Source organism: Echeneis naucrates, chromosome 15 (genome assembly GCF_900963305.1).
Source record: "Echeneis naucrates chromosome 15, fEcheNa1.1, whole genome shotgun sequence".
NCBI lineage: Eukaryota > Metazoa > Chordata > Actinopteri > Carangiformes > Echeneidae > Echeneis > Echeneis naucrates.
Genome location: NC_042525.1, coordinates 14,478,692 through 14,505,568, shown reverse-complemented (window position 1 = coordinate 14,505,568; position 26,877 = coordinate 14,478,692). Strand labels below are relative to the sequence as shown.

Sequence of the window (26,877 nt, the reverse complement as noted above, 5' to 3'; positions counted from 1 at the left end):
AAATTTATCACATTCGTTGTTGCAAAATAACAATCGGCAGACTACCAAACCAGAAACCTTTCACCTTCACCGCTGAGTGACGGCGAATGGCTCCCTGTTCACTTAAATATATGTCACTGCTTATATGTGTAAACACTTATTATTGGTTTTGTCAGCTGAAACTGAGTCGACCCCTTCCACACTGTCACATTGTTAGTCACCCAAGCTGTGGATTTCATGGTCCAATTTGTCGTTATGGCAACAAGTCATTACTTAGTTCATGACCGGATATGAAAAAGTGACCGTCTCAAAGACAAAAAGCCTCTCCACCAGCTCTAAAGTGCAATTCAGTGCAAATCTTTCAGCCTCTCTTTGATCCACAGCTCTTCTCTCCTCTCTTGTTTGTTTCCAGGTGTTGCAGATTTGCCCGAAGGACATGAGAGCAGATATTTGTGTCCATCTCAACCGGAAGGTTTTTAAAGAGCACCCAGCATTTCGACTGGCCAGTGATGGGTGCCTCAGAGCTCTGGCCATGGAGTTTCAGACTATCCACTGTGCTCCTGGTGATCTGATCTACCATGCTGGTGAAAGTGTGGACAGCCTCTGTTTTGTGGTGTCAGGATCACTGGAGGTCATTCAGGATGATGAGGTGGTGGCCATTTTAGGTGAGTAGAGTGCTCTGATTAAAGGGAAAGAAATAACAGTTATATATATATTATGTTTTGTTTAGTTTGTAAAAATTACCTTTAATACATAGAACCTTTACAGAATGTGACAATCCCTGATGCATATTTATTCTCAAATAATTGGAGAAGATAGTGAACCAAACATCTAAGTCGCAGATGGACTACTATAGTGCCTTCCAGTTATTGCAGCATCAGGAGTCCCTCAGGGTGGCCATCAGCATTGTTCTAGTCAAACTTGCATCATAGTAACGAAACTATGTTTGTCAAAAGGCAAACCTGAAAAAAAACCAAAAACCTAAAATCCTCGTATTTTCGTCCTGCATCACAGCACTTTACAAACTGCTCCTGACTACAGTGAAAGCTGAGCTGTGTGGGGATCATTTTTCTGCAGAGTCAGGGACCGAGTATTTGTACACAACTAGTCTTCACAGCTACAAAATCCTCTCAGTAACATTTTAACCACTGTCTGGTCTTTTTGAACAATGGTCTGTATATTAAGGCTTCTTTCTTCAATATTAAGAATATGACCTTTATTAGACAAAAACGTGTTTAATGTTATGATTGCTTTCTTGATTTTCTTGTTGAGTATGAGTATATCAAATATATATATAAAATAAAAAAGTTCATTACAATTTCCCATACCAATGGGAATGTTCTCAAATTGGTTGTTTTGTCGTACCACCGTTTGAAACTCTAACTGACTAAAAGGCATATTTGTGAATCAAATCTAACCCTAACACGCAGCAGCATGCTTTGATCCTTTGAATTTGCCAAGTGATTGATTTGGTGAATAATGGATGGCATCCTAAAGGGTGGACCCGTATGCTTTTTACCAATAACCTACTGTTGGTTCTTCTTTGTGAAATCAGTATACTGTCAGGTTGCTTGTATTGACCTGGATGGAGACTGTAATATAGCCTGAAGTGAGTTACGACTATAAATCAAACTGCCATTAGGCAAATCACCCTGTACAACAACAACAAAGTGCCCCTGCAAACAAGATTAAACACCTTGTCTAATCTAGTTGTCCAGCACAAACAAGAAAAGACAAAAAAAGGCAATCAAAGTAAACTTTTACTCTTTTGTTTCCTGAAATGTTGAATACACAGACATATTAGAAAAGACACTTTGTAAACAGAACCAAAACTTTCATACACCCATCTCATAAAGAACACACAGCACACACAGCAAACACAAACAGACCTGGGCCATTATTAAAGTCATTCATTGCAACTTACAAGCTTTTTCTAAAACACCTAAGTTATGTCTTAATGAAGCGCAAATGTTCTGAGATGTTTCCAGTTTGAAAGCTCTTTCTCTCTGCAGGGAAGGGAGACGTATTTGGGGATGTTTTTTGGAAGGAGGTAACTCTGGCCCAAGCCTGTGCCAATGTCCGAGCTCTGACCTACTGTGACCTCCATGTCATTAAACGTGATGCTCTGCAGAAGGTGCTGGAGTTTTACACGGCATTTTCCAACCACTTCTCAAGAAATCTGCTGCTCACGTACAACCTGAGAAAAAGGGTGAGTGACTCTTCAAATCGTCCCAAGAATGAACAAGACACAGTACCTCCACACAGTTCGCGTCTGTTGTTTCCACAACGGCTGCATATGCACAGAGACATACATTTTTTTTATTAAACTGTGTTAACTTTAAAAGCAGGCATTGCATATCTAGGTATTTAAGTGTAAAGGAAAAAGCTTTTGATATTTCCATTAGCGTTTGTGTTATACATAAAGCATGAGTACACTTCAAAATAACTACAATAGACAAAATAACACAAATACACAAAAACACCTTAAACACCAAAAAAACCCCAAAACCAAACATTCTAACCGTCACACAGGCCAGATTTATTGGCGAGACTGTGTTAGTGACCAGAGCTTCTGATTACACGCTGCAGACAAAAGACGAGCTGTTTTCCCTGCAGTGGCAGGACACAGTCAGGCCTGCGTACCTTGTTGAGCAGCCTGGCACCTTTAAAGCTGATGCGCTATCCAGAACTGACCAGACTCTTGTTTTGTAAACACATTTCTGTCGTGCATTTGTTGTTAGCACTAATTTAGCACTAACAAATAAAATGCATTTCCCATGGCTTTTTCACATGAAACCACGCAACATTTGTCTAGTTGAATTATTTTGATGTTTTCATTATTGATATTGTTGAATCTTAAGCAGAAAGCACTTGTGTCGCATTGGTAGCAAGTTACAATTCAACATTAAAAATGAATGGTGAATAATGAAGATGAAATTAATTAGATAAAAGGTTATATTGTTTGTTTCCAATTACTCTCTCTGATAGGATCGCTGATAATGAACTGACAACCCACGCCAGTCAATGTTAATACGATTAGTTGATATTGGCTTTTGATTATATCATAAGTTTCAAGGATTATGACAAAACATAATGCAGTTACAAGCAGTTTCTTCAAATTGAATTGAGAATATAATATAATTCAAATATGTTTAAAAAGATTTCACATTTTGACTTGTTACTCGATCTCTGGACAGGCCATTATTTTGGATAGAAGCCTGAGTTTTAAATTCTTTTTAAATTGCTTTGGTGTTTCTGCATGGTGCTGCATGGTGCTTCCCAGAGCGCACACACGGGCTAAGTACAGAAGCTGCTTTTCTCTACATTATCCACAGGTGTGTCATTCATATCAGCTGTGACTCTTAACAGACTAGTTTGACATTTTAGGATAAACTCAGTCACTTTCTTGCTCAGAGCTCGATGAGAAGCGTGATTACCACTTATCTCTAACAAGTCAATATGAGGCTGCAGCCAGGAGACAGTATAAAACCCATGCAGGTGAATCCGGTACACTGTCTAAGATTAAAGAAAAATTAGGTACCTAATACCTAAGCACGTGTAGCTAAGTAATGTAGCATAATGGGGAATTAATACATTATATATATAGTGGGTTTTTATTTTGTTTTGTCGCCAATGTTTTCTGTGTCTCTGTCTGTAGAGCTGGTTGTCTTCTTAGAGATTTTGAAAAAATATGAAAACCAAAAAAGTGTTTTTGTTTTAACTCATATGGGAATTTTTTCTCCTGGCTGTAGCTTCATATCGTGGTTCGTACAGTGGCATGAAGTAACTGTACAGTTGTGAGGCACTTGGATATTTGCAATGAATAGAAATGTTTCTAGCATCACATTTTGTGTCTTTCCTGGATCATCAGTCGTCTCCAAAGCCCTCAGATTTATCTGATGACCCTTAGAAGGGGCTCAACCCAAAGGTTAGGAACCACTGGACTGAACTTTATCAACAATAATTTTACCTCAGCCTGAAATCACCTGAATACACATTTGCATTAATTTCAACATTTTTCCTCAGAATAATTATCTTACCTTACTTTTGATACCTTTGTAATTTCCCTGAATGCAACACTATATAACAACAAAATATTAAAAACATGCTACAATTAACACAAATACACAGCTCCAGTCAACAGCCACCATGCAATAAAGACTCTAACATCCCTCATTCATATATGAGCAACAACAAGTGTTGCAGCCAATCACTGCTTGGTTCATAATAAGATTAGCCTGTCCAAGACAGAGCAAGATTGTAAGATTGAATTGCCTGCATATGAAAAGGCAATCTCATCTGCTGCTTTAACCTCGCAGGTCACCAGGCTCCAATACTTTCTGAATATTTAGTGTAGGGAAATTCAGAGATGACTGAAGAAGGAGCCAAAGCCTGCCTTCGGATGGAGCATTTGAGGTTGTGTGCTGCCGTCACACTGAGCAAGAAGAAAACTTTTACCTCTTATAATGTGTATAGTTTTTCAGCATCCTGTCGATGTCCAGGAACAAAGAGAGGAGTCGACAGTTTCAGTTACCTGTTAGATGATTATTAGGGCTACCATCCTGTTTCCACAGTGTTCATTGCATTTTACAGTTTTCTGTGAAATAATGTGTTTTAATGCATAAAGAACAGTTATAATAAAGTACAAGTAAATGCCTTTTTTAATGCAAACAGTCCGTCTGGTTTGGACTCTGACAAATGGGATGTTGTTCAGGCTTTGCCCTTTCTGAATAGAAATTTAACATATTTCTTCATGAAGGGGGGCCATGAGATTTGAGATTGATTTGAGAGAGATTGGAGAGTGTTGGTAACCCTGTGGAAAGTTAGCTGCTGTTTTGTGCCGTAGCTTTCTCAGATTTTCATGCTTGATATTTTCTGGCTGCTTTTTAAAACTCTTGAAAAATATTTAAAAATATTAGTGCTGGACTGAAAAAGCCATTGTTGGTCAGGCTGTAATGAGAATTCATACCACTTTCATGTCTGTACACTCCATACAAAGCGACATCCAGCAAGCTGTCAGCTTAGCTCAGTATAAAGACTTGCAATAGAAGGAACAAGAAGCAATGATTTTCAGTTGCCAATTTCTGGTTGTTCAGTTTTGTATGGACTAAATAAGCTGGGATGTGAGAATTAGTGAGCTTGAAGTTTGTTATCTTCAGAAAACGCCAGGGCAGCTGTTTACCGCAGCTTCCAGTTTTTATGCTAAACTAATTGGTCTCTGGCTCCTTCAGCACAGATATGAGAGTGGTCCAATCTTCTCATTAAACTCTGCATGATATAGGATAAATAAATGCCTTAACATGCAGAACTTTTGAAAAATTACACTGAGTTCTGGATCAGAAATGAGGCATTAAATATTTTTGACAAAACAATTTCAACTCAAGATCTAGTGGTAACGTTTTATACCTTTTATCCATACTGTACAATCTGAGTCACTACAGCTGTTGAAAGGTGCCTGAGGCATTTAATGACAAGATGCATCAATCATTTATTCTCAAGAGTCAAGTATCACACAGTTTTGAAGACATTTTGAGGCCTTCAAAAGCTCCAAAAACTTGGCAAGTGGATCTTAAGTTGGAACTGTTTGTCAAACTAATCCCAGGACAATGCAAGGATGAGTTTTCAGGTCATTTGTAAGCACTGGATTTGTTTTATAGGCACAATCAGGTTAACAAGGAAACACTGAAAAGCCGCTGGTAGTGCAAATCCTTAAGACCGCAGTAGTCCATTAGCAGTTGCAGTAACAGTGTATCACTGAAGCCAGAGGCAGGATATGAACTTTTCCTCTGAGCTGTGGGAATTGCCTCTCTAACGTGACATTTATGAAGCACACAAACAGATACACCTGCTCTCTAACTGAAAATGTTTTTTGATCACGTTAGCATTACTCGACAAACTGGTATTTATAATCAATCAAATCTTGTTATTCATTACTATGGTGGTGTTTGCGTCATAAGAACTATACATTTTCTTGTAGATCGTCTTCAGAAAGATCAGTGATGTGAAACGAGAGGAAGAGGAGCGACAGAGGCGTAAAAATGAAGCCCCTCTAAACTTGCCGCCCGATCACCCCGTAAGAAAACTCTTCCAGCGCTTTCGACAGCAGAAGGAAGCCCGTATGGCAATTCAGAAACCAGAAATAGATGAGTATGATATCGAGAAGGGTCCCATGTATGTAGATGTCCCGATGGCTAAAACGGCTATCACAACTACCAGCATTGTCACAATAACAGAAAGCCCAGCAACACCATCTTCTTCATCACCTTCATCTTCAACACCCCCCAACTGTCCTCCATCAGAGAAGGCAAAGCTACAGGTGCCATCTTCCATTTCTCTGGTTGGTTGTCGGCCTGCTGAGCCGGTTAAAGTCAAAGGCTGGGGTCGTTTCAAAGAGTCCATAGCCAAATCTGACAACTGGAATAAAGTGTCTAAAGCTGAGTCAATTGAGACTTTACCTGAACGGACCAAGGTTCACGAATCACAAATATCTCTAAAGAAGACAGACTCGTGTGACAGCGGTATCACCAAAAGTGACCTGCGTCTGGACAAAGTGGGTGAGTTTCGCACTACACCACAAGAGAGAAGTCCCGTCCAGCCTCCGGAGACCAGGAACGCCTTCTACCCCATCCCAGAGCAGACACTTCAGGCCTCACTCCAGGAGCTCAAGCTTGAGTTAAAGGACGACCTCAAGAACCTGAACGTTCGAATGTCCAGCCTGGAGGCACAACTCACTGAGGCTCTTAAATTCCTCAAAGAGAGGAAATCAAGTGGTGGCTCTCCACAGCATCTTTTTGACATTTCTAGACCTGCTTCACCAGAACTGGACAAAGAGGACATCTTCTCTTGAACTATGGAAGAATCTTCAGGCAACAGTTAACTGTGAACTCAGCTGGAATCCAGTAATATCCAGAATACTTGGATTGCTGAGGCTACTCTGGGCGGCCCGTTTAGATTAGGCAGCCTTGTGTCTTTAGGACACACCAGCCTTTGTCAAAGGGATGTACTTGTCAGACAACAGGGGAAAGTTGAAAGTTTGATTTGTTTTTCCATTCTTCTGTGATGGGGAAATGGCTTGAGCTGTTTGATTTTAGCTCAAGTGTAAAATCTGTTCAGATTTTGAGTCCCAGCAGAAGAACGTAGTTGTATCCTTTTGGGAATGCTCCAGTAGAAATGGCATGATCCACTCGATTTTAAGTGAATCATTAGTATGAGCTTCTTTGCATGTCGTATAAAATAGACATGTACCACGAATTGCACAAAGTGCGCATTTGATTAATTGAGGGCACGCATTCAGTCGTTTTCATTCTACTGCAGTGACAGTGAAAAAGGACACTCTTTGCAAATGTTGAAACAGTGTCGGAATAATTTCCTTCAGCAATTGATGAACTCTCTTCTGCCACGATCATTATGAATTATACAACAGATAACTCTGGCAAAGCAATCTGATTTTCAAAAACACCTTTCAGCAGAGCTTATGATTTCCATAAACTATGGATAGATGTTTTTGTTGTTGCAGCAGGCAAGTTGTCCATCTTTCCTGATATGTAGTATTTGTTATTCTCATATATAAACACTACAGCCACGTACTGGAGACATTTATCTATATTACAGTACATTAGGGCACGTATAACTTTGGTGATGCAGAATGAGGTAATACAGATCAAGGCTTGGCCCCTAATTTGATTAAAAATGGGCGTGAACATGGTAAGGAATGCTCTCCTACATAATATTTCTGATATGAAATTTATTTATGTAAAATAAAAATGTAAAATGACAGAAGTCTGTTCTTGGAAACCTAGATATGTGGACCGAGTCACTAGAACCTGTTTCTCACGTGATTTTTTTGCCTTAAATGGCCACTGAGGTGCACTTTTTCACCCGTTAGCATGCTTGATGTATTGTGTCAATCTGTCCTTGTGTTCAGAAGGGAAAGAAACATCATTTCATGGCCCCCTTATATACAGACTGGCTTTTAATAAGAGGCAAGAATGACTTTTTTTTTTTTTTAATTTTATTACTGCTCTTTATTTGAATCCAATATTCAGAGGCAATATCATCTTATCTTTGGTCTATAAAAATGTTTATCTGATTAATGTTTAATCTGAAGATCACTTTGTTTGCTTGGAATGTTGAATATACCAAAAAAGGTCAATCAAAGGTCAGAGTGATGTCCTCAAATTCTCATTTGGTCTGACCACCTGTTAAAAAACCCAAAGCTGTTTTATTGGCCATCAAATATGAATCCCCATATTTGTATGAGCTTTACTAGCTGACTCATTTACTTTATACAATTGTTCAATTCATTATAGCGACTTTATTTAAAATGATCCCTTTCTTTAATCAAAGGAGTGTTTGTGAGGAAATAATTGCATCTGTGCACTGTTAATACCACAATAGTTTTCATTATGAGATTTTTTTTTTTCTTATGCATTAATTTACTCAAATCCTGTTTACAATCATCAAGTCAAAATAAATGTTCATAAACAATTAGACAATGTGTTTTTAAATGTCATGACTATAAATTCAAATTGCAATTTTATTTTATGTATATTTCAGTTTCACCACAAAGAGAAACATCGCCTGCACAATAAAAGTAGCTGATTTAAATGATTTTAAATGAAGATTGTTTGGATGTTATGCCAAGACTTTATGATAAATAAATATAGAAACTATATAACTGCTACCTGCCCAATTAAATGGAAAACAAACCTTAATCTCTGAAAATGAATGCGATATCATTGCATTGTAGGAGTACTTCTAAAATTACTGATTCAACTTAAATCCACAGAAAAAGATGCATCAAAGGCTCAAGTAAAGCAGAGCAATGAATTCTGTTAACAAGCAATAATAATGCATATTTAGTATTACAGAGCAAAGCAAAAGTCTAATATTCATGAAATAAACTTCATATTTCAAACAATTAAATTGTCTTTACAGGTTTAGAGATTCATGGATTTTACATTTATTAGTGAAAATATGATATATGATAGAATATGATCGATTTCATTCCATAAGCAACAAATACAAAGAAACAATTGTTTTCAACTGCCCAGACCTCAAAAGCACCTCTGGAAGAAGCAGCTTCGTATTTGAGTCTATCTATAGTGTACGGTATAAGAATTATTTTCCATGTGTGAGGCCAGTACACACTATTCTATATTATTTATTGTTCGTATGGATAATTTATATTCCCAGCATGCCCCCTTTCTCATCAACACAAATGACAAGCTGTGAGGGAGAGGACACTCTTTTTTCATCACACAATTTCCATAAAAAATTCAGCCTGCTAAAAATAAATGGGCATGTCATCACAGAAGTGAGAACTCCTCTGGGTTACAGACAGTGTTTGACGGTTTCATGTTGGTCTGACTTTTTCACAGAGAATTCATAAATCTGCTGCTCACACTCATGAGCTGTAGAAAGACACATGCCTTTCGTTATACAAATGAAAGAAAGAAGCTACAAATCAAGGATTGTCACCTTGTTTTATCCAAGTAACCAAATCTTATTTTCAAACATTCGACAGCTTTTGGAACTGCAAATTATTGCGATAACAGCATTATTAAGTGTCGGATAAGTGTAATATAGTCTGAGTCAACATTCTGTCTCACATAAACTATGGCGAGTCCGCATAGGCTGTAACCAGGCACATCAAAATCGCAAAATAAAAAGACAAGTTATGATTTTGGCTGCCTCGTCACTTCCCATCACTACCAGTCTTTACACTAAACTACGATAATTGTCCAACTGCTGTAGCTCCATATTGTTTACACACTTGAGTGACACTGATCCTTTCATGTACCTCTTGAAGTGAAAATGAGTCATTGTCAAACTATTCATTAGTCCTTCAGAATAATAAGTAAGAACAGATAACTGAATAATAAGTCTTTAATTTTTAATTACATACATATCGCATCATGTGGAGGTTACAGCTGTAACTCTGGGAATGTTACACAACAGTAAAATCTACTTAATTCAATTTAATCAATTAGTGGAATTAGTGGAGTCTTTTCAAATCCCATCAACAATGCAAATAGCACAACGTACAGAGGTACTGGCCGCCATTCTCATTATTTATGTTATTCATTCATCATAATCCCGAAGAAATTTTGATTTATTTATTTAATAGATTCACATTGTGAAAAGAAAAAAAATATATTTTTTTTTCTAAGCCACATCTAGTGTTATACGAGTTCACCAACGACACAGATAAATGACAGAATCAAGTATATTTTAAAACTTATTTTTAAATGACACATAAAAGCCTTTTTTTAAAAGTGTATTATTCTGTTTCATAATTTACTATTTTATTTTTGTCATTACATTTTACAGTAGCTGAAAGGAGCAGCGGAAAATCTTATCTTCTTTAGAAGAATCTGTAAAAAAAAAAAAAAATCATATATGTTCCTACTAAAAATCCAAGCTTGTGTCAAATAGAAAAAGCGAAAGCAATTGGTGGGTACTTTCACTTATGCCTCTCTCAGGAGGCTAAATGTTTTAACAGCACCATAAATATGTGGCACTAAAATCTAAAATGGGTTGTAGGTGCACTCTAAAATTTAGAAACAAGATCCTTGAGAGTAATGTGTACGTCAGCGCTGTAACATTTATGAAGTTACAGCAATAACAGCGACACAAGTATGGAAAATGTTTGCAACACTTTATTAATATTATTTCAGTAATAACCTGTGATTGCCACTGAAGAATGCAGAGCTGTGCCTTCATCCTGATCCATGCAGACAGAAAAGCAGGGTTCAATATCCAAGTCATGTTTTGATTTGAACACAGAACTATTTTTGTGGTCAGCTAGAGAAAGCTGCCTATAAACCAAGCCCAACAAACAAACAAACAAACAAACAAACAAACACACAGAAATATATGCACTGATTATATTGCGATGTCTAGATTCTAAAGAAAGAGAAGACGTTGGATTTGTTGTAGAGTTAATGTGATATGCACATGTTCGCACATCATGTGATGAGAAATGTGACTATTTCAAGCACAATGGGAACTTTGTTATGAACTGTGACATACTGTGCTATTCATAATAAATATTTTATATATGCCGGACCATGTCTGTTCTCTCCAGGCGTTTTGTAGCACCCACTCTGACCTGAGAGAAGTGTTGATCTCTGTATTTTAGCTCCTCTGCCAGTAATAATAAGGACACTAGAAAGTGTTTGTCTGATCATCTTATGTCAGATAAACCTTCCAGTTTTGTGCTCATTTAAGAGGATTCCTCGCTGACACTGATCCTACTTAGATGTGATAACCCCCAGAATAGAAATCAACTAATGGAACCAGAAACACAGGCCCCAGATTACACAAAACCTTTATTATGTAGTGACAGAACACCTTTACTGATTGGAAAACTTACTTGCTTTCCTTATTGCCTTGATTAGTAAGAGCATCAGGCTGTTCTTGGAACATCACTTTCAAAAGAAACAAAAAAGCAGGGCTAAGCTTTTTAAAGCTGCTTTATGCTCATTCACAGAACAGAGTTTTTAACCTTTTTAAATTGCTGACTAATTAGTGAACCCTTACTGGGTTAGAGGAAATTACTGAAGGCAGATTCTTTTACTTTCAAGAAATTATATCGAAATCTATATCTAAATGATATCTAACTAAGCTGAGAACATACATGTATATATATGTGTGTGGATATTTTTTTCCATCATGTCATTTCATTAAAAGTGATCATTCCATTTGGTGCATGAGCAAACATTAATCTTTACAAGAGCTGCAGATTATCATTGTTGCTGTTGCCTTTATCAGTCAGTTTACAATGACAAAGTACTGAACTCCAGCAAATCCTCACATTTTACCAAGAGTGAGCTTAAAAAATAACTTGAAAATAACAATGAGTTGTTATCAAAATAACTGCTGTCAATCAATCAACTGGCCCATTGACAAATTGTTTCAACTGCAGTGCCATTCATAGATGTCACTGAGCATTAAGATTTCACGAAGCACTCCTAACTCTTAATGGTTTTATTGTTTTTGGACATGTTGAGTCTTTCCAGAAAAACACCTTAAACCTATATATGTTTTTAGATATTTCATAGTTTGCTTCATATGAAGAAACACAAGGAAAGGATCAAAGCAAGTCAGAATCAACTGATCTACACATTTAAGACGCAAAATTATTTGTGAATCCAGAACCTGAATCTTCTTTGCCATGAGGTTCCACTGCTGTAAAAAAAATAGCTCTAAAGAAATCACACACTGTCTCACATTCTTATTCATAGCAGTAAGATCGGGGGTGCTGTGGTTCGACCTTAGCGCCGTTCGACCCCTGAAAATACTATGTGCATTAATGTGCTGCTCAAAATAACCCAGGACAAAACACACCATTTACCTTTTTTTGAGCAACAAATACAGCTGTTCTGGGAAATAACATATGCCTTTGCAAATGGAGAGGGTAGAAGAGTCAGAAATGATTACCAGGATTATTTAGAAAGTCACTGTTGCTTCATTTTGTACATTTGAATGTAGAAAAATGCTTTCAAACTTCTCTGTAACTGTCTGTTGAAATAAGATTATGCTTTCTTTACTTTGGAAAGTTTACCATGATTTATTAATGACTGTTATAAGTAGTTCTAAAACAAACTGATGGAGAATCTGTCCATTGAAGGCTAATTCCTTCATCCATCCAAAAGCACTCCACACAGCTGTTTGTATATTAAGACTGGGGACATAAATTCAGATGGAACGCTGAGACTGAGAGATGGATTATCTTGAAACAAACTGCATATACATTTAAATGCAGACATGATAAATGAGTTTGGCTAAATTTGATTTAACACAACACATTAGAACGCTGAGCTTTTTGCAATTCTCTCCATTCCAGTGCAACTGCAGACTTAAACGCTAGTGTGTTGTCACTCAACAGGTTATGCGCAATTCATCGACTTCTATTAATATGATTGTACAGAGAAATAATGACATCAATCAGGTTCCCGCTGCTCTATTCAGTCTTCTGTGTCTACTGATAACCTCTGCATACACAGGCATTTTTGTGGGGAGCAATGGGAAGACAGCTAATGTGAAATTAGCATTTCTCCGTTTTGTTGCTCCATTGAGCAATACTTTATAAACCAGTTAACCATGATACTTTCAAGGTCCATATCTTCCTTTACAGTTTCTTAGAATAGAAGTGATTCACTGCTGCTTAATAGGTTGAAAACATGGCACAGCACAGCCAAGGCGCAATATGACTTAAATTAGCAGCTGCCCTGGATTCACAACATCAATAAATTTCATCCGATTACAATTTATGTTCCTGTTCCTCCAGGTTCAGCTGCACTTCAGCAAAATTAGCACATGTTCGGTGGCCACGAGCCAGATTCAACCACAGAGATGTGAAACCAGGTGGTGAGAAGCAGGCAGGAGACTCAGCAGGTTGTTCTGCTTGTCCGGCAGTACGGATTCTCACTCTGTTACAAAGTCAAGGTGACTCACGGCAGGCGAGATGTCCACTCTAGTCCGATCTGAGCAAAGCAGTAGAGGAAGGCCAGCATAGGCGGGGCCATGGTAGACCAGCCTGAAATTAAAAGAGAAAAGGGAAATTAAAAAATAAAAGGATCCTGTGCTGTGTACCATGGCTTGAATTCTTTTACAAGAGTTAGAGAGACACTAACTGATGGTGTGGTCAATTCTGGATGTTGGTTAGTTTCTTTTTCTATTTATAGCTGCTTCTTAGAGGGTCGGGCAGGCAGGTAAGGACAGCTGTCTGCCCCTCCTCCCGACTGGCCTGGCTCCAGATTATCTCAGTAACCAGCACCTGCGGCCACAATGCTTTTCAATGGTCTATTCTCTTCTATTCATGTCCACATCTAATTCACATACATGCAAGCTGCTTTATGCACAGCTGTATTGTTAGTTTCTTGTTTGCGGATGAGATGTGTTAATGCTTGCAAAGCCATATTTGGAGTTTTGTTTTGTGTGGTAATGAGTAGAAATGAGTAATGTGTTGTTATTTGCATTTGTCTTAAAAAAAAAAAAAAAATGCCTTGATAATGCTTCCGGTTCATGTGTGATAAATATCAATTACATAAGAAAAAGATGTGAATAATTTTGACGCACACGTTTAAAATATTATGCAAATGGAAATTAATCATTCATATTTTAGCCCGCAGCACGATGTGCACCAAGAGCAAGACTGCGGTGTCCCAAGATGTCCTGGTGTTTTGTGTTTACAGGTATGTGCATTTCATTAACACCCTCAGTGAAAACAGATTCATCCAAGTGTTGCAGAACAAGCGTACACAACTAGCCAAATACTACAAAGAGACCAAACTAATAATTGCGAAACATTGGTCAAGTGATGGAGAGCGATGGAACAATTTCAAACCCATTTCCTGGAGTTTCATGTTATGGCTCTAATCAAACAGTTGTCTAATTGCACCAGGATCTTTTGCCACTTGACTGGTGAAGTGTGTCGGGTTCAAAGGAGGTGAAATTTGAGTGGGGTGGAATTTAAACTATTTTTGGGAAGTTAAAAAAAAAAACAACATTTACTTCTTACGTGGAAAAAAGGAAATAATGGAAAAGGAAATAATGTACTGTAATTACTACTCTACTGACGTTGCTCCATTTGATTTGGTGGTTGATCTAAAAGCATTGGAAAATAGTGATAAAGGAGCATGAAAATGTCCCAGAGCTTGCAATGTTTGGCCACATTCTCAATACACCTCTACAGCTGTAGACACACTCTGTGATTAGGAATTTGCTTTAGCCAGAGAGGTCAGAGTGCAATTACACTGCTGCCTGCACTTGTAAAAATCGCAGACAGGCTGATTTATAAGTATTGATTTCATGTTAATGAAGCAAGGCACAACTCCCACACGGAGATTTATTACACAGATATCGCAGATAAAAGGAATGTCTTCAGGCACTTCTGGTGGATCTATCATAGCTCAATTTAAAGAAGAAAAATGCAATAACTCAGTAAATGCAGTGAAATTATTAAGGGTTTTTCTATAAGCTATGTCAAATGTAGTGTATAGCTACATTATAAATAAATTTTTAGCACTTCAATGGTCCAATTGAATTCCCATAAATGTAAAACTGAGACTCTTTGTTAGTTTCTGGTTCTTACTGTGAATAATTCACAGCAGATATGGGTTTGCTTTTTTTTTTTCCCCGACACTGCCCTTATTTTTAGAATTCTTTTTACACAAAGTCGCCAGTATTGTGTATGTGTGAGAAAGAGGTCGGGGCGCTAGTTACGCACCATTTGCTGTGAGTCTGCCAGGCTTCCAATGAATGCTTACTGTAACAATAAAGCTTTACTGGTGACTGGAATATGACATTTGTCAGGTGTTGTTGGCTAGTCTCTGTGACATAACAGAGTATACCCTGGCCTGAAGAATAAATACAGGAAATGCTAGTCAAAGACAGGCTGTTCCAGAGATACAAATTTGGTCTTTTTCATTCACTTAGTTTCCAGCAGCCTGCAGATCTTTTCAACAAAACAGCTTTGATAAACCCACAGTGCACTACATATCCAGCACCAACCAGCAGATATATCAACTTAGTACCGAGGTGGAGACCATAGTGGAGCATTTAGCAGCTAAAGAGCCGGGCCTTTTCCTCTGGCTTTGGTGAGGACAAAAAAGGAGATGGAGATTTAATAACAGAGCAGAAAGACAGCTTCAGAAAAAAAGCCAAAAGCTGCTGTGTGGCTTCTCAGAGGCAACTGTACTGGGAACAACATTATAGGATGTCAGTGTTTTGGTTACTGGTTGTAAATATTATAGATTGTCTTGTGTGCCAAAAACTGAATTGTCACTTCTTTAAAAACGAATAAACCATGCAGTCTAATTCAGCTTGAATGAATAGTTCTTATTAATTTGATGTTGTATCAACACTGGGCTGAGCTCTCAGAATGGACTCTGCAGTGGAGTGAAGCTCAGACTGCTTATCATGTATAGACAGGCTCATGGCGGGCCTGCCATCTTGCTTTAGGTACCAAATGAGCCAAATAAAGATACAGGGAGCAAAATAGGGACTGGCACAACCATGAAGCAGATGTCTCTCTATTTTGTCCATGCAGACGCATAAAAGTCCCAGTATGACCACAGCCTCACTCATCCACTGCTAAATATACAGACCTGGCATTTTTAATCACTGCTATATTTTATTTATGATTTTATTTTTGGCCTATGTCAGTTGGTCTCTCTGTTGCTTTCGACATGCTGCCAGACATGCTATGTTTAGCTGGAGGAAAATCTGAGATGGCCTACAATTTGGCTTCATGACTGATGCACCACACATTCAAAAATGCCAGCAGAAACAATCCTCCAAAATAAAAGCCATGCAGGAATCCTTTTGAGTGAGTGCTGTGGAAAGCAATTTACCTTGAATGAAGACACGCTTCCAGAAGATTCTGCCAACATGTGTGCCCCCAAGAAACACCAGATTGGAGAGGATGAGCATGGCAGTGAAGAAGGCAGAGAGAAAGGCAATGGATCTCCTTTTCATCGCCGGAGAGAAATTCTGCTCCTGGGAAATCAGTAAAAAGATAAAGTAAATTAGTAAAAGCACCTGCCTCCAATGATCAGTGCAACTGTAAACAAGGAGGATTACACAGTATGGCATCAGATTTGATTTCTATTTTGAGAACACAAACCTCCTTGTTGTGGCTTGAGGCCAAAAAAGAAAGAAGAGCCTGAATGATTGTATTGTTAATGTTGGTGGACAGAGACTTTTCTCTCTATTTATGTTGTTAAATGTAGATATGGGAATTGAGGGAGCCAGTTCCAAAATGTCCCAGCTATCAGAATTGTGTGCCGCTGAGCTCATCAATATCTTTTATTGTTGTCTCCCAGAAAATTGATCAACAATCGTTAAGGGGATTGATAAACAATTGGGCTGATAAGCAGAATCAATCATTAAAATGGCATCAATAAAATCTTTTCAATCCCCATTCCTTGTTAGATGTATCCCATATGGTCCACAAATTTTAACCGACAATCCGGTTTGTGGAATAATTGTGAATGAATTGTATACATTTTTAGGCTGTTGGTTCTGTCAGAGAGAACCGCTTGAATGTCAAACTTACAACTATGGGGTGAATTAAGGGTGAAGCAAAGAGAGACTTCAGTCCATTTTCCACCAGAACTCCAGCCCAGTTCATCAGGGCCCAGTACTGTAAGTAGTCATGGCCACCATGCCAGAGGCAGACGAATCCAAATGCAAGGGCAGTAGCTAACATCTTGTAAATAGGGCCGTGTCGTGAACCTCCCAGTGGCACATAGATGTATCTGAAACATGAGCACGCGGAGGAAAAAATAACCAAATCAGCTCTGTTAGAATAAATAAAGTGTGATTATAGCCAGACAGACAATTTGGGGATTTAATTAGACTTCTTTAGTTGGGCAGGGATATACTGCAGCCACTGAATAGTGCAGACGTTAAAAATAAATGAATAAAATAAAATGGCACCACAATACACCAATGAATTGCAAAGAACACCCATCACAGAAATTATCATGTCATGCTCATTTGTTTTTAATCAAGTACATGTTGCTGTGACGTCCAGTGCAAAAATAGAGCCACTCGAGGGAATATCAATCCTGCAAAGCTGTTAATAATACTGCAAGCGGTTTAATGATTGTAAAGTAAATCGTGGAACTTGAACCAAGGCCTTGACACAGGTTTTGCCTGCATTCACCCCTTTGGATTGGGTGTGGTTGTAGAATTTTTGCTCATAAGAAGGCAGTTCAGTAAAAAGCTGGGTGTGATTTTTCAGTAGTTCATATAGTGGACACACCTGCCTGATGTGAATAATATTCCCTCTAGCTGTGAAGAAGGTTGTGCTGGTGGCTGGTTATGTTAGAACCTTGTCAGTCTCAGAGGGTTTCACCATGCTACTTAAGTCCAACGCACTTAGGCACAAACATCACAATCTATCCAATGTTGCTGAGAACTAATTATCTCAGCCACCCTGCGGCTAATCAATGTTCCTGAAAGATGAGCCAGCATTTTCAGAGCCTTAAATAGAGTGACCAGCTTGGCCATATTGGAAAATGAAAGTAGGTGCAAAAACAGATGGAGCGGTACCAGTGTTAGAGCCAGAGCGACCTGAATACCTAACCATATACACTATTTATCCATCTGTTCAAATTATTTGACTGCAAATGGATTCTAAATATATGTTTATCAAAATATGATGATTTTGAGATATACATTAATACCTGAATAATCAGTGTGTTCTATAACACTTGGCTACTGCAAGATGAGTCTACAAACAAAGCGCCTTTATAAGCTGACAATAGGAATTGGTTTGGCTAGTAGCACTTGCACAGACACGTCCTTTCTTGTTTTAAATGAAATCAGGAACAAATCTGATTGCAGATGTCTACCCACCTCAGTCCATGACCCCACTCCTTTATTCACAACTAATTCTAATATTCCTTTTCATACAGCCACAATAACTCCATCAAAAAACGTTGAAGAGTTTTGTCTGGCAGTGACTGTATGTGTGTATGAGACAGAAGCTGAGACACGCAGGATGGGGACGGCGTAGTGGAATGGCAAAGAATGAGCCACTTAGCTGCTCAGGGAGACGGCGTGTCAGTGAGTCATGTGGAGCACATCATTTAACACCTACGCACTCATCTAGCCCTCTTCAGACAATTTCAACCGAATTTCAGAACTGCATTAAAACCTCTTTAACAGCACTTTCACAAGAAGGGACGTTGGGGCATTGTGTCATGGGTATCGTTTTGCATCAGGAGAAGGATAATTGTAAGTGATACCATTAACCAGGAAAAAAACACTTGCATTTACAATTTAAATTCTGGGATCTCAAGCAAATTAATTGGAGCCATTTTAACAGTCTGATATGCTATATTTCATTTTGAACTCAAGCAGACAAAAATGTTTAGTACCATATGTGCCAAACAAACAAAATCACCATTCAATACAAACACTAATTAAAAAAACAATAACCAAGACAAAGGAACATTTTCACGGAATATCGCAATGGAATTTATGACAACCGTGCAACTGTAGGATTGCCTTAACGTAGCAAACCATAAAGTCTCAATAGGCTGCATTCAGCCAAGTGTGCATCATTAGCAGACAAACTAATAGCATGCAGTGTCCAAACTCCAAGTGAGCAGACACATAATGCTCTCATTACATATGCACATATTAAACAACAAGGCATTTCTCTGGGGTACAGGAACAGTAACGCAACAGAGGAACTATTCAGCAACAACGTGCAACCTCATAATCATAAGAAAGCCTACATGCAAATGCAGCATCCTTGTCCATTGTGATGACACACACAGGCAGACAGCTGGAGGATGGTGCCCCTTTTTTTTTTTAAGGATAATGAAGCTCAATGCCCCACAAAAAATTAACTATTTACAGTGAGGAATGGATACAGTATGTACGGTATGATTAAGGGCATGCTGAGGTACAATAGATCGATAGGTAGATAGATGAAAAGAAAATTTGATTTTTATTAGATATCACTTCACATTTTTTGTGCACATTAACATCTGAATTAGTCTGTCCACCACTCATGAAGTGCCTCTTACCTGATGAGCCATCGATATAGCCCCTCGTCAAAGTGCCTGAGATGGAACAAAAAAGAAAAAAAAAGAGAGAGCGAGAGAGAGAGAGAGAGAGAGAGAGAAGGATATTTGAGACACAAATTTACATAACAATATAACACTAACACCTGAACACTGGGCTTCATATAAACTGACACCTGCGCAGTTTATATGATACATGTACGTTTCTGTTTTCACTCTCTGTCATTAAGAAGATTAGAAAAGACATTCTGCTCTTTTTTCCCTCTATCTATAAATCGAAGCTGTTTACTCAGTGATGTGCGTGGACAGCTTTATGCATTCCATCAATGTTGTCAACATTGGCCAGCTCAGCAGACACAGGCTGGATTGGAGTGCATCGGTGTCAGCACAATGGTTTAAGTCGGTGCACTATTTACTGCAAAACCAAAAACACTCAACGAAACCAGCATTTCCTCAATCTTATTTAGAGTGACACCATACACCTACAGCTAACTTTACAGTTTTAATTGCCTGTTTTTCCGTTTAACTATCACCCAATCGGCAGCTATAGGCCCACAGGTAAAACGACTGCAGTGTCCTGCAATAAATCTTCCCATTAAGAAGGTGTCTATGTTTGTTCTAGATATTTGCTCAATTTGATTATACCTGCCATTTGGGGAAAAAAAAAAAACAAACTACTAAATTGGTACTGTTGAGTTTACCAGGTTAATAAGTGCCATTTAAATTAACATTATTATTATTTTGAGACTGCAATTTGTCCTGCTGTTGAACTGTATTGTACTGTATTTTGCAGAATACAGTTTTTGTTATTTACCCTGCTCTTCTTGATATAAATGGATTTGGACAAAATACAAAAACCTGTTAGTATAGTACAAGTTTAGCAGAAGCTCAACCTAAAGTATCTTTTTTCCCTAAATGACCTGAAATATTGGTGGAAACTTTGGTGTCTCTAGCCTTTTTTACAGCAAGTCCTGCTGATTTAAATTGTTGTATCCCTATGTAACAAACACTGCAATGGGTGTGTCCACATACTTGAGCAATTGTGACCCCTTCAGCATAAACCAGGCATAGGCTTTCCCTTCACATTCTAACAAGTGTTCTTGAATGTATAATAAATGAAGCTGTAACCGTGACATTTAACTTTTTATTGTTATTTTTAACAAGAAGCCAAAGCCATACTCAGGTAACATTTAAAAGTGACACACAGTGGTAACTTGGTAACTGGTATGTTATATTAGGCAAAATGCAGACACTTAATGATTCATCCAAGAAATGTTGCAAAAAAACCTAATTTCATTTGGAGAAAGGAAAATTTGTGGTCTGTAAATAACGAATCAGTCCAATTCTACTTTGCCAGAGTGAATGATATAATATTCCTTTCGCAGAGGTGACCTATTGTTCTGATTGCCAGTAATAACAGAAGATGAGACAATTCAGTGCCCAGTCTGAATTTGATTGCTAAAGCACAGTGTGCTCTTAAAGCACTTCACATTACATGTACCTTTTCTGTAACAATGGTAGGGACCTTTATTGGTCACTGGACTGTTAAGGAATTTTGGCCATGAGACCAATATAATAGTGACATTGTTGACACTGTACAGTCTCACCTCCACATCCCTGTGAAACTGTACATGATGCTCACACAAGAAGGTAGCTTTGGGGGAACTAGTTTATCCAAAGTAGCCAACATGGAGGGAAGGCCAAAGAGTACCAGATATTTCACATAGAAGAACTGGACAAGGGCCAAGGCTAGACCACCTGTGAAGCAGGGAAAAGGAAGTTTCGAAATAAATATTTCTCATTTTAATTGTGATTAAAAGTAATAATTTTTTTTTGCTTTCCAAATATCCAAATATCTGTTGACCACGGCAACCACTTGAATAAATGGCATATAGTTTCCAAATCCTTGGGCTCTATGTGAAAATAACAATTACATTCTGAAACGTGGATTATGAATTAAGAACAATTAGTAAGTGATGTTACCCCTGACTCCTACCGGGGATATGTTTTTAAAGTATGCATCTTGAAAACATGTTGAGTTGGCAGGGAAATATGAAAACTGAACATATTCTGTACATGACAGCAGAAAAAAGGTTCGACTTACCCAAAGCCCAAGGAGGGAGCATTTCTAAGTAGGTCTCATTAGACTGAATAGAATGCATGTACATTACATGTGTCATGTATTCTGCAATGCACCACCACAGTACAATCCTGCCTGATCTGAGAACCAAGTAACCCAAAGCAGATGCTCCCCTGTCACTCTCTTCAGCAGACCTCTGCATCTGTAGATGGAAAGTGAGCACATCGTTTACAGGTGGGTGATGGTTAAATATCCATTATTAAAATGACCAAATACCATGATAACAATAAGAGACCAAACTGTATGAACATCCATGAAATACCCCCAAAGATATAAAGTTCAAAAAATGTGAAGACAACCAGGCATAAAAAGATGTGGAAGTTAACCGGACCAGATGTTCATTCATCTATCTTCTACCACTTAACCATTTCTAGGTTGTGGGAGGTTTTGAGGCAATCCAGCTGACATTGGATGAGGGTGGGGTATACCCTGGACAGGTCGCCGGTCCATCGCACGGCCAACACACAGACATAGACAGAGACCAACAACCACTCACACTCACACAGACATACGGTTACAGTTTAGAGTCACACATCAGCCTAAACATGCATGTCTTTGGATGATGGGAGGAAACCAACGCAGGCACGGGGAGAACATGCAAACACTGCACAGGAAGGCTTTAGGCAGGGAATCAAACCCCGACCTTCTAGTTTTGGGGCAACAGCGCTAAACACTACTGTATGCTGCCATGCTTCCCAAGACCAAATATAACATTGTTATTTTTCCACAAATAAAAAGATAACATGTTAAACCTAAGATAACTATCCTCTTCTAAGTATACCTCCAATAACATGCTGTCCACTAGGTTTTTCAAGAGGTAAACACATTTTTCTGATATCTGATGGCTCTCTTACCTGCTCAATGTAGTCTCTGTATGTGACAATGGGCCCATTGTAGAAAAACGGATGATAGAAGGTGTATGAAAACAACCAGCAGAGCTGCACAACTCCACTGCACTCCTGAGGGCACCAGCAGTGCTCAAGGCTGAAGCTGATGAAGCGAAGACCACAGACAGCAACACTGAAGAGCAGCAGATAGTACTCCTCCTCAGTCTTGTACCAGCCTCTCTGTGAATGTGGGAAGGCCTTTAATTCTTAAAATATTTCCAGGGACTCAACATTTTTAAGAGATCTGCTTGACTACCCCAGGAATGTAATTGCTTTTGAAGCCATGTTTACACACAGGGGTCAGGAGGGAGGCTGAGCAAAGGAGGGCAAGAGTCAAATGTAAAGGCCTGCCATGGACAGGTCTTTGCCACTTCCTAAAATCTAATTCCAACCTATATTGACTTTCTCCCCTTTAGAACACAGTTGCCTGTTGGCTGAGTTCAAACGTAATGTATTGTGAAATACTAAGTTTCTGTATTTTTGGTTTTCATAACTAATTGTTCTCTTCACTGTATTACATGAAATAAAATCAAATTTGGTAAAAGCGCACTTGTAGTTATTGTCTTATTGTCACTGTAAAAAATGTCTTGACATTGAAAACATGATGATTGTCAGCATCTCTCCAACGGCTCGATCTTTTATCAAGAAAAAGTGGAAATGACCTGCTTAACACGCAGACATAAAATAGTGGAAGTCCAAACGGCTTTATATCCTTTTAATATCTTGCGCCCTCTTGTGTCCCTTAAAAATATGGCATTTAGTACTTCTGAAATTTGCCATTTAGTATCATATCATATGTATACTGTATAAGAAATCCAAAGTCCCCCCCGCCCCCCCTGCAGTTTATGTTGTTCAGCACTGCCTGCAGAGTGAGGTAAGATGGAGCGAGAATTTGTTTTTGTAGTTTAGTTTATTTCCTTCTGTGGAACTAAGAGTAGGTCTAATTTTTCTAAGGTTTAAAGTTAAGTGCTGCTTTTATAATTTAAAGAATTTCTGGCCTGATTGAGTGCGTGAGAGATCCTGACTTTAAACAAATAAAAATGGTTGCCTTGGTTTAATAAGAGTATTATTGTTATGTACCCATTTAGCCTCACTGAAGTATTGTAAGTAATTATTGATAATTTCATGATAGTGATGATAAATGTAGAAATACAAAAGTAGTGACAGAAATGTGTGGAGGTTTGAATGTTGAAGGATTGAAAGTTGTTTTTGCATTATTTCTGTTACTGAACACACTCACCAATTATTATAGATTATTTTTTTTTTGTCTATTTTATCATATGCTTCATGACCTGAGTACACATTTTATTTCATATGCACTTGCTAATAATAAATCGATCTAAAGCCTTTAGCATTTATCTACATCCATGAATGTAGATGATGGCTTTCATACAGAAAAAAAATTATATCGAAAAACAGGTTTATTTGTATACTTGGATTCAATTTTGCTTTGAAATTTTCTAATGCCATATAAAGATAACACTTATTTAGATAACATAATCCAGGTGATAAACCTACCTGGACCTCTTGAAGTGGTTGGATATGAAGTGTAGAGAGCAACAGCAGGCTACAAACCCAGGACAGAGTGGGCCTGTGCAGTTGAGCCACTGAAAAGGACAGAACCAGATGTACCAGCAGCACACTCACACCTTTAACCCCCAACACAATGCTGGCAACTAACAGGCCATATATTGTGAGTGCTGGCACCCTAAGCTGGTAGAGAAAGATGGAAAATGTGTCAGATTTAACCATCTAAGACATAATAACTTTAGCCCACTTAAAAGTTAAAGCAGAGTCTAGAGACTAGAGTCAGAGTCGGAGAGCTTAGTCCTACCTTGGGGTAAAAGATGCTGGTCAATCTTGATATGATACCGTGACCAGTCAGGGTCAACAGTAGAGATTTCTTTGCCCATTCAGTCCAAAAACTCCACTCAAAGTCTGATGGGTCCTGCAAAAAACTGCCAGCTTTAAAAATCATCTGAATGCTCGTGAAAAGGAAAGCTTGATGGTGTGATCAAGCCCTCATTTTCACCATAAACACAAACTTGGTTCAGATTAGTCCTTTGATCAGAATTTCAATGTTGAGCTTACCCTTTTAAAACCTTTCAGAAGGCCCTTTTCCAACTGCATCTCTCTCTCCAACCCTGCTTCATGCTCTGAGTACACAAAATGAATTAAATACAGTTTCCTTATACCCATGTTCATACTAACCTGTAGCAACAAGTCAATAATAGTCTGTCTACCTTACCTTTAGAGAACTTGTGCAGTTCGTAGAAAGAGTACAGATGGGAGCCGAAGGACAACAACCAATATGCAAGGATCTCTGTCCATGGCAAGGGTGCCAGGTGAGCCTTTGATTTAGATGTCATCAGGTAAGATCTCTGTCTCAGCTACAGTGCATCTGAAACAGAGTGAACACACTTTTAACCAGGTAATCAAATCTGCATTCAGAATTATAACATTTAAATTTTCAGAGAAAAAGTCAGACAAAGAAAGATATTTGGAAATGTTCTATTTCTTTTTATCAATTTAATGAAAAATAAAATTATCATTTCAAAATCAGGACTGTAAAAGGTATTTATCCCAATTTGTCATTTATTATTTTCTGTTATTTACACTATGGGTACATTTTTGATTACATGCTTTTTCTCTCTTGCTAGTCAGACAGATAATCTGAATTATTCATCTAATTTTTTAACTTTCCTTTTTTATTTTTCAACGTCTTATTCAGTAGAAGACAAAGGAAACATCAAATTCAAAGTTCAACACAAGTTTTAAACCGGTTAAACTCTGTATTTTAAATGTGTGCTTTGCTTAAAACTTCTAACTTTAAACTTTATTATTATTTCTCGCTGTAAATGTAATTCAATCAAGTCGTTACCAAACGGGAATCAGTGCTGTTGCTAGGCAACAATGCTCCCACCTGGAAGCTGCTGGTTATTTTCATTAACTGGATATATATATATATATATATATATATATATATATATATATATATTATTATTATTTTTTTTTTTTTTTATGTGTTTAGGTATAAATATTAAATTGTCTGGGTTATAATTACACATTGTTTTCGCACCAAGTAGGCAGCTTCCGTCTATGGTTGGGGCTCAATATGAAAATGTAAAGCGACACACAAACTAAATAGACGGAGGTGAAAGAGGGAGGTAAGCTGCTACCCGCATCCTCAGCTGAACATGAACACAAACGTGACTTACAATTTCCGGGGACAGCTCTTACATTCAACGCAAGTGCAGAAAAACGCACACATAACACCAGAACTTGTTTGAGGATCACCCTGTTTTTAACCGAGCTTCAGTGTCTAAGTGATTCACCGACAGTTGTTAGTAAAACCAATACATTCAAGCCATCCGGAGCTGCTAATGGCGAGTTCGGCAAAGTTATTATTACTATTTTTTTTTTATGTTAGCAAAAAGAGGTTAAAAACGAGGCGTGTTATAGTCAATAAGGACCACATTTAGTCGGTCACATCTGGTAAATAATAACATCGGTTTCATCCTTCACACTCTGAGACCACGAACACTAACTCGGCCGACGTGTGCACATCTTTTCGTTATTGTACCAGAAAAGCCGTCCTAGTATAATAACAATTAGCCAACGTTAGCTAAGGAAGCTAATCACTGAGACACGTCCCAGCGCTACCTAAACATGCAGAGCAGTCATAACTGCGCCGCTGGAAAGTGAAGACTGTACTGTCTGACCGCGTTTCGGCCGTAAGAGCACGACGTTACAACTCTGATCGCCAATATTCAAAATCACCGAAGTGTGCTTTTCCTCTTTTCATTGTGCCAGTCGATTTTTATCAGAGTTTGACCGCCCCCAACTGTCCTGGAGCGACTCGGCTTCTGCCAGGGAAAACCCTCCTGTGTATTTTCTGCAGGTTTAAGCTGGTCTGTGAACAGCCCACTGAAGCTCTTCTTCCGTTTAGGTGGTGCCAGTTTGTGAGGCGTGCTTATTTTACTGCATTTATTTAGGGAACTGAAGTTCGTCTGAAAATCAAGATTTAAGATCCACACAAAGCATTTAATCAACTTGAAAGATTTGATGCATTTACACAATCGTCCCCTCAACGGTATATTCACTACTTGAAACTAGCTTGTTGTTAGCTAGCCTGAGCTAGAAAATCCTAGGAATAATGTAATAGTAAATTCAGTATGGTGAAGCCATACAACATTACATTATGTAATAATCATAGTCCAATCTGTGCTTTTACTTTTCACACTCAGGCTTTTTCTACCAGTAGTTTTGCTCTGTATTCAAATTTTGGATGCATTTTTATTAATGTAACTGTTAGCTGGAC

General features: G+C 38.2%; 2 protein-coding genes across 5 annotated transcripts in view; one reads left to right on the top strand and one right to left on the bottom strand.

Moving 5' to 3' along the window:
• kcnh1a (potassium voltage-gated channel, subfamily H (eag-related), member 1a) overlaps positions 1 to 7,148 on the top strand; it is a 30,700-nt gene extending 23,552 nt beyond the window's left edge. Inside the window, exons 10-12 of the mRNA XM_029520646.1 lie at positions 392 to 644; positions 1,992 to 2,188; positions 5,957 to 7,148. Coding sequence (XP_029376506.1) covers positions 392 to 644; positions 1,992 to 2,188; positions 5,957 to 6,826 — 1,320 coding nt within the window. The 3' untranslated portion in view covers positions 6,827 to 7,148. The remainder of the gene's footprint in view (positions 1 to 391; positions 645 to 1,991; positions 2,189 to 5,956) is intronic.
• On the bottom strand, positions 496 to 26,470 carry hhat (hedgehog acyltransferase). Of its 4 annotated transcripts, none has more exons than XM_029520647.1 (13): positions 25,621 to 26,413; positions 24,805 to 24,957; positions 24,648 to 24,712; positions 24,391 to 24,504; positions 24,075 to 24,269; positions 22,524 to 22,736; positions 21,634 to 21,811; positions 21,137 to 21,287; positions 19,533 to 19,568; positions 17,045 to 17,246; positions 16,341 to 16,485; positions 13,441 to 13,522; positions 496 to 658 (listed from the first exon to the last, which is right to left on the bottom strand). In XM_029520647.1, exons 2-13 carry the CDS (start codon positions 24,923 to 24,925, stop codon positions 616 to 618), a joined length of 1,545 nt encoding a protein of 514 aa, XP_029376507.1. In that variant the 5' UTR covers positions 24,926 to 24,957; positions 25,621 to 26,413; the 3' UTR covers positions 496 to 615. The 4 variants fall into 4 exon arrangements, with proteins under 4 accessions (XP_029376507.1, XP_029376510.1, XP_029376508.1 ...); XM_029520650.1 differs by having other exon boundaries at positions 497 to 658; positions 26,337 to 26,470; XM_029520648.1 differs by having other exon boundaries at positions 497 to 658; positions 25,775 to 26,413.
• Between the last annotated feature and the right edge of the window lie 407 nt (positions 26,471 to 26,877).

What these genes read in the sequence shown, in the direction of transcription:
- hhat (XM_029520650.1), bottom strand. Translation starts at nt 24,925, where the DNA reads ATGACATCTAAATCAAAGGCTCACCTGGCACCCTTGCCATGGACAGAG. An exon ending in CTATATCGATGGCTCATCAG is followed by an intron (nt 17,247 to 19,532) that starts GTAAGAGGCACT and finishes CTCATGTTTCAG; the next exon opens with ATACATCTATGTGCCACTGG. An exon ending in GAAGCGTGTCTTCATTCAAG is followed by an intron (nt 13,523 to 16,340) that starts GTAAATTGCTTT and finishes TTTTAATTTCAG; the next exon opens with GCTGGTCTACCATGGCCCCG.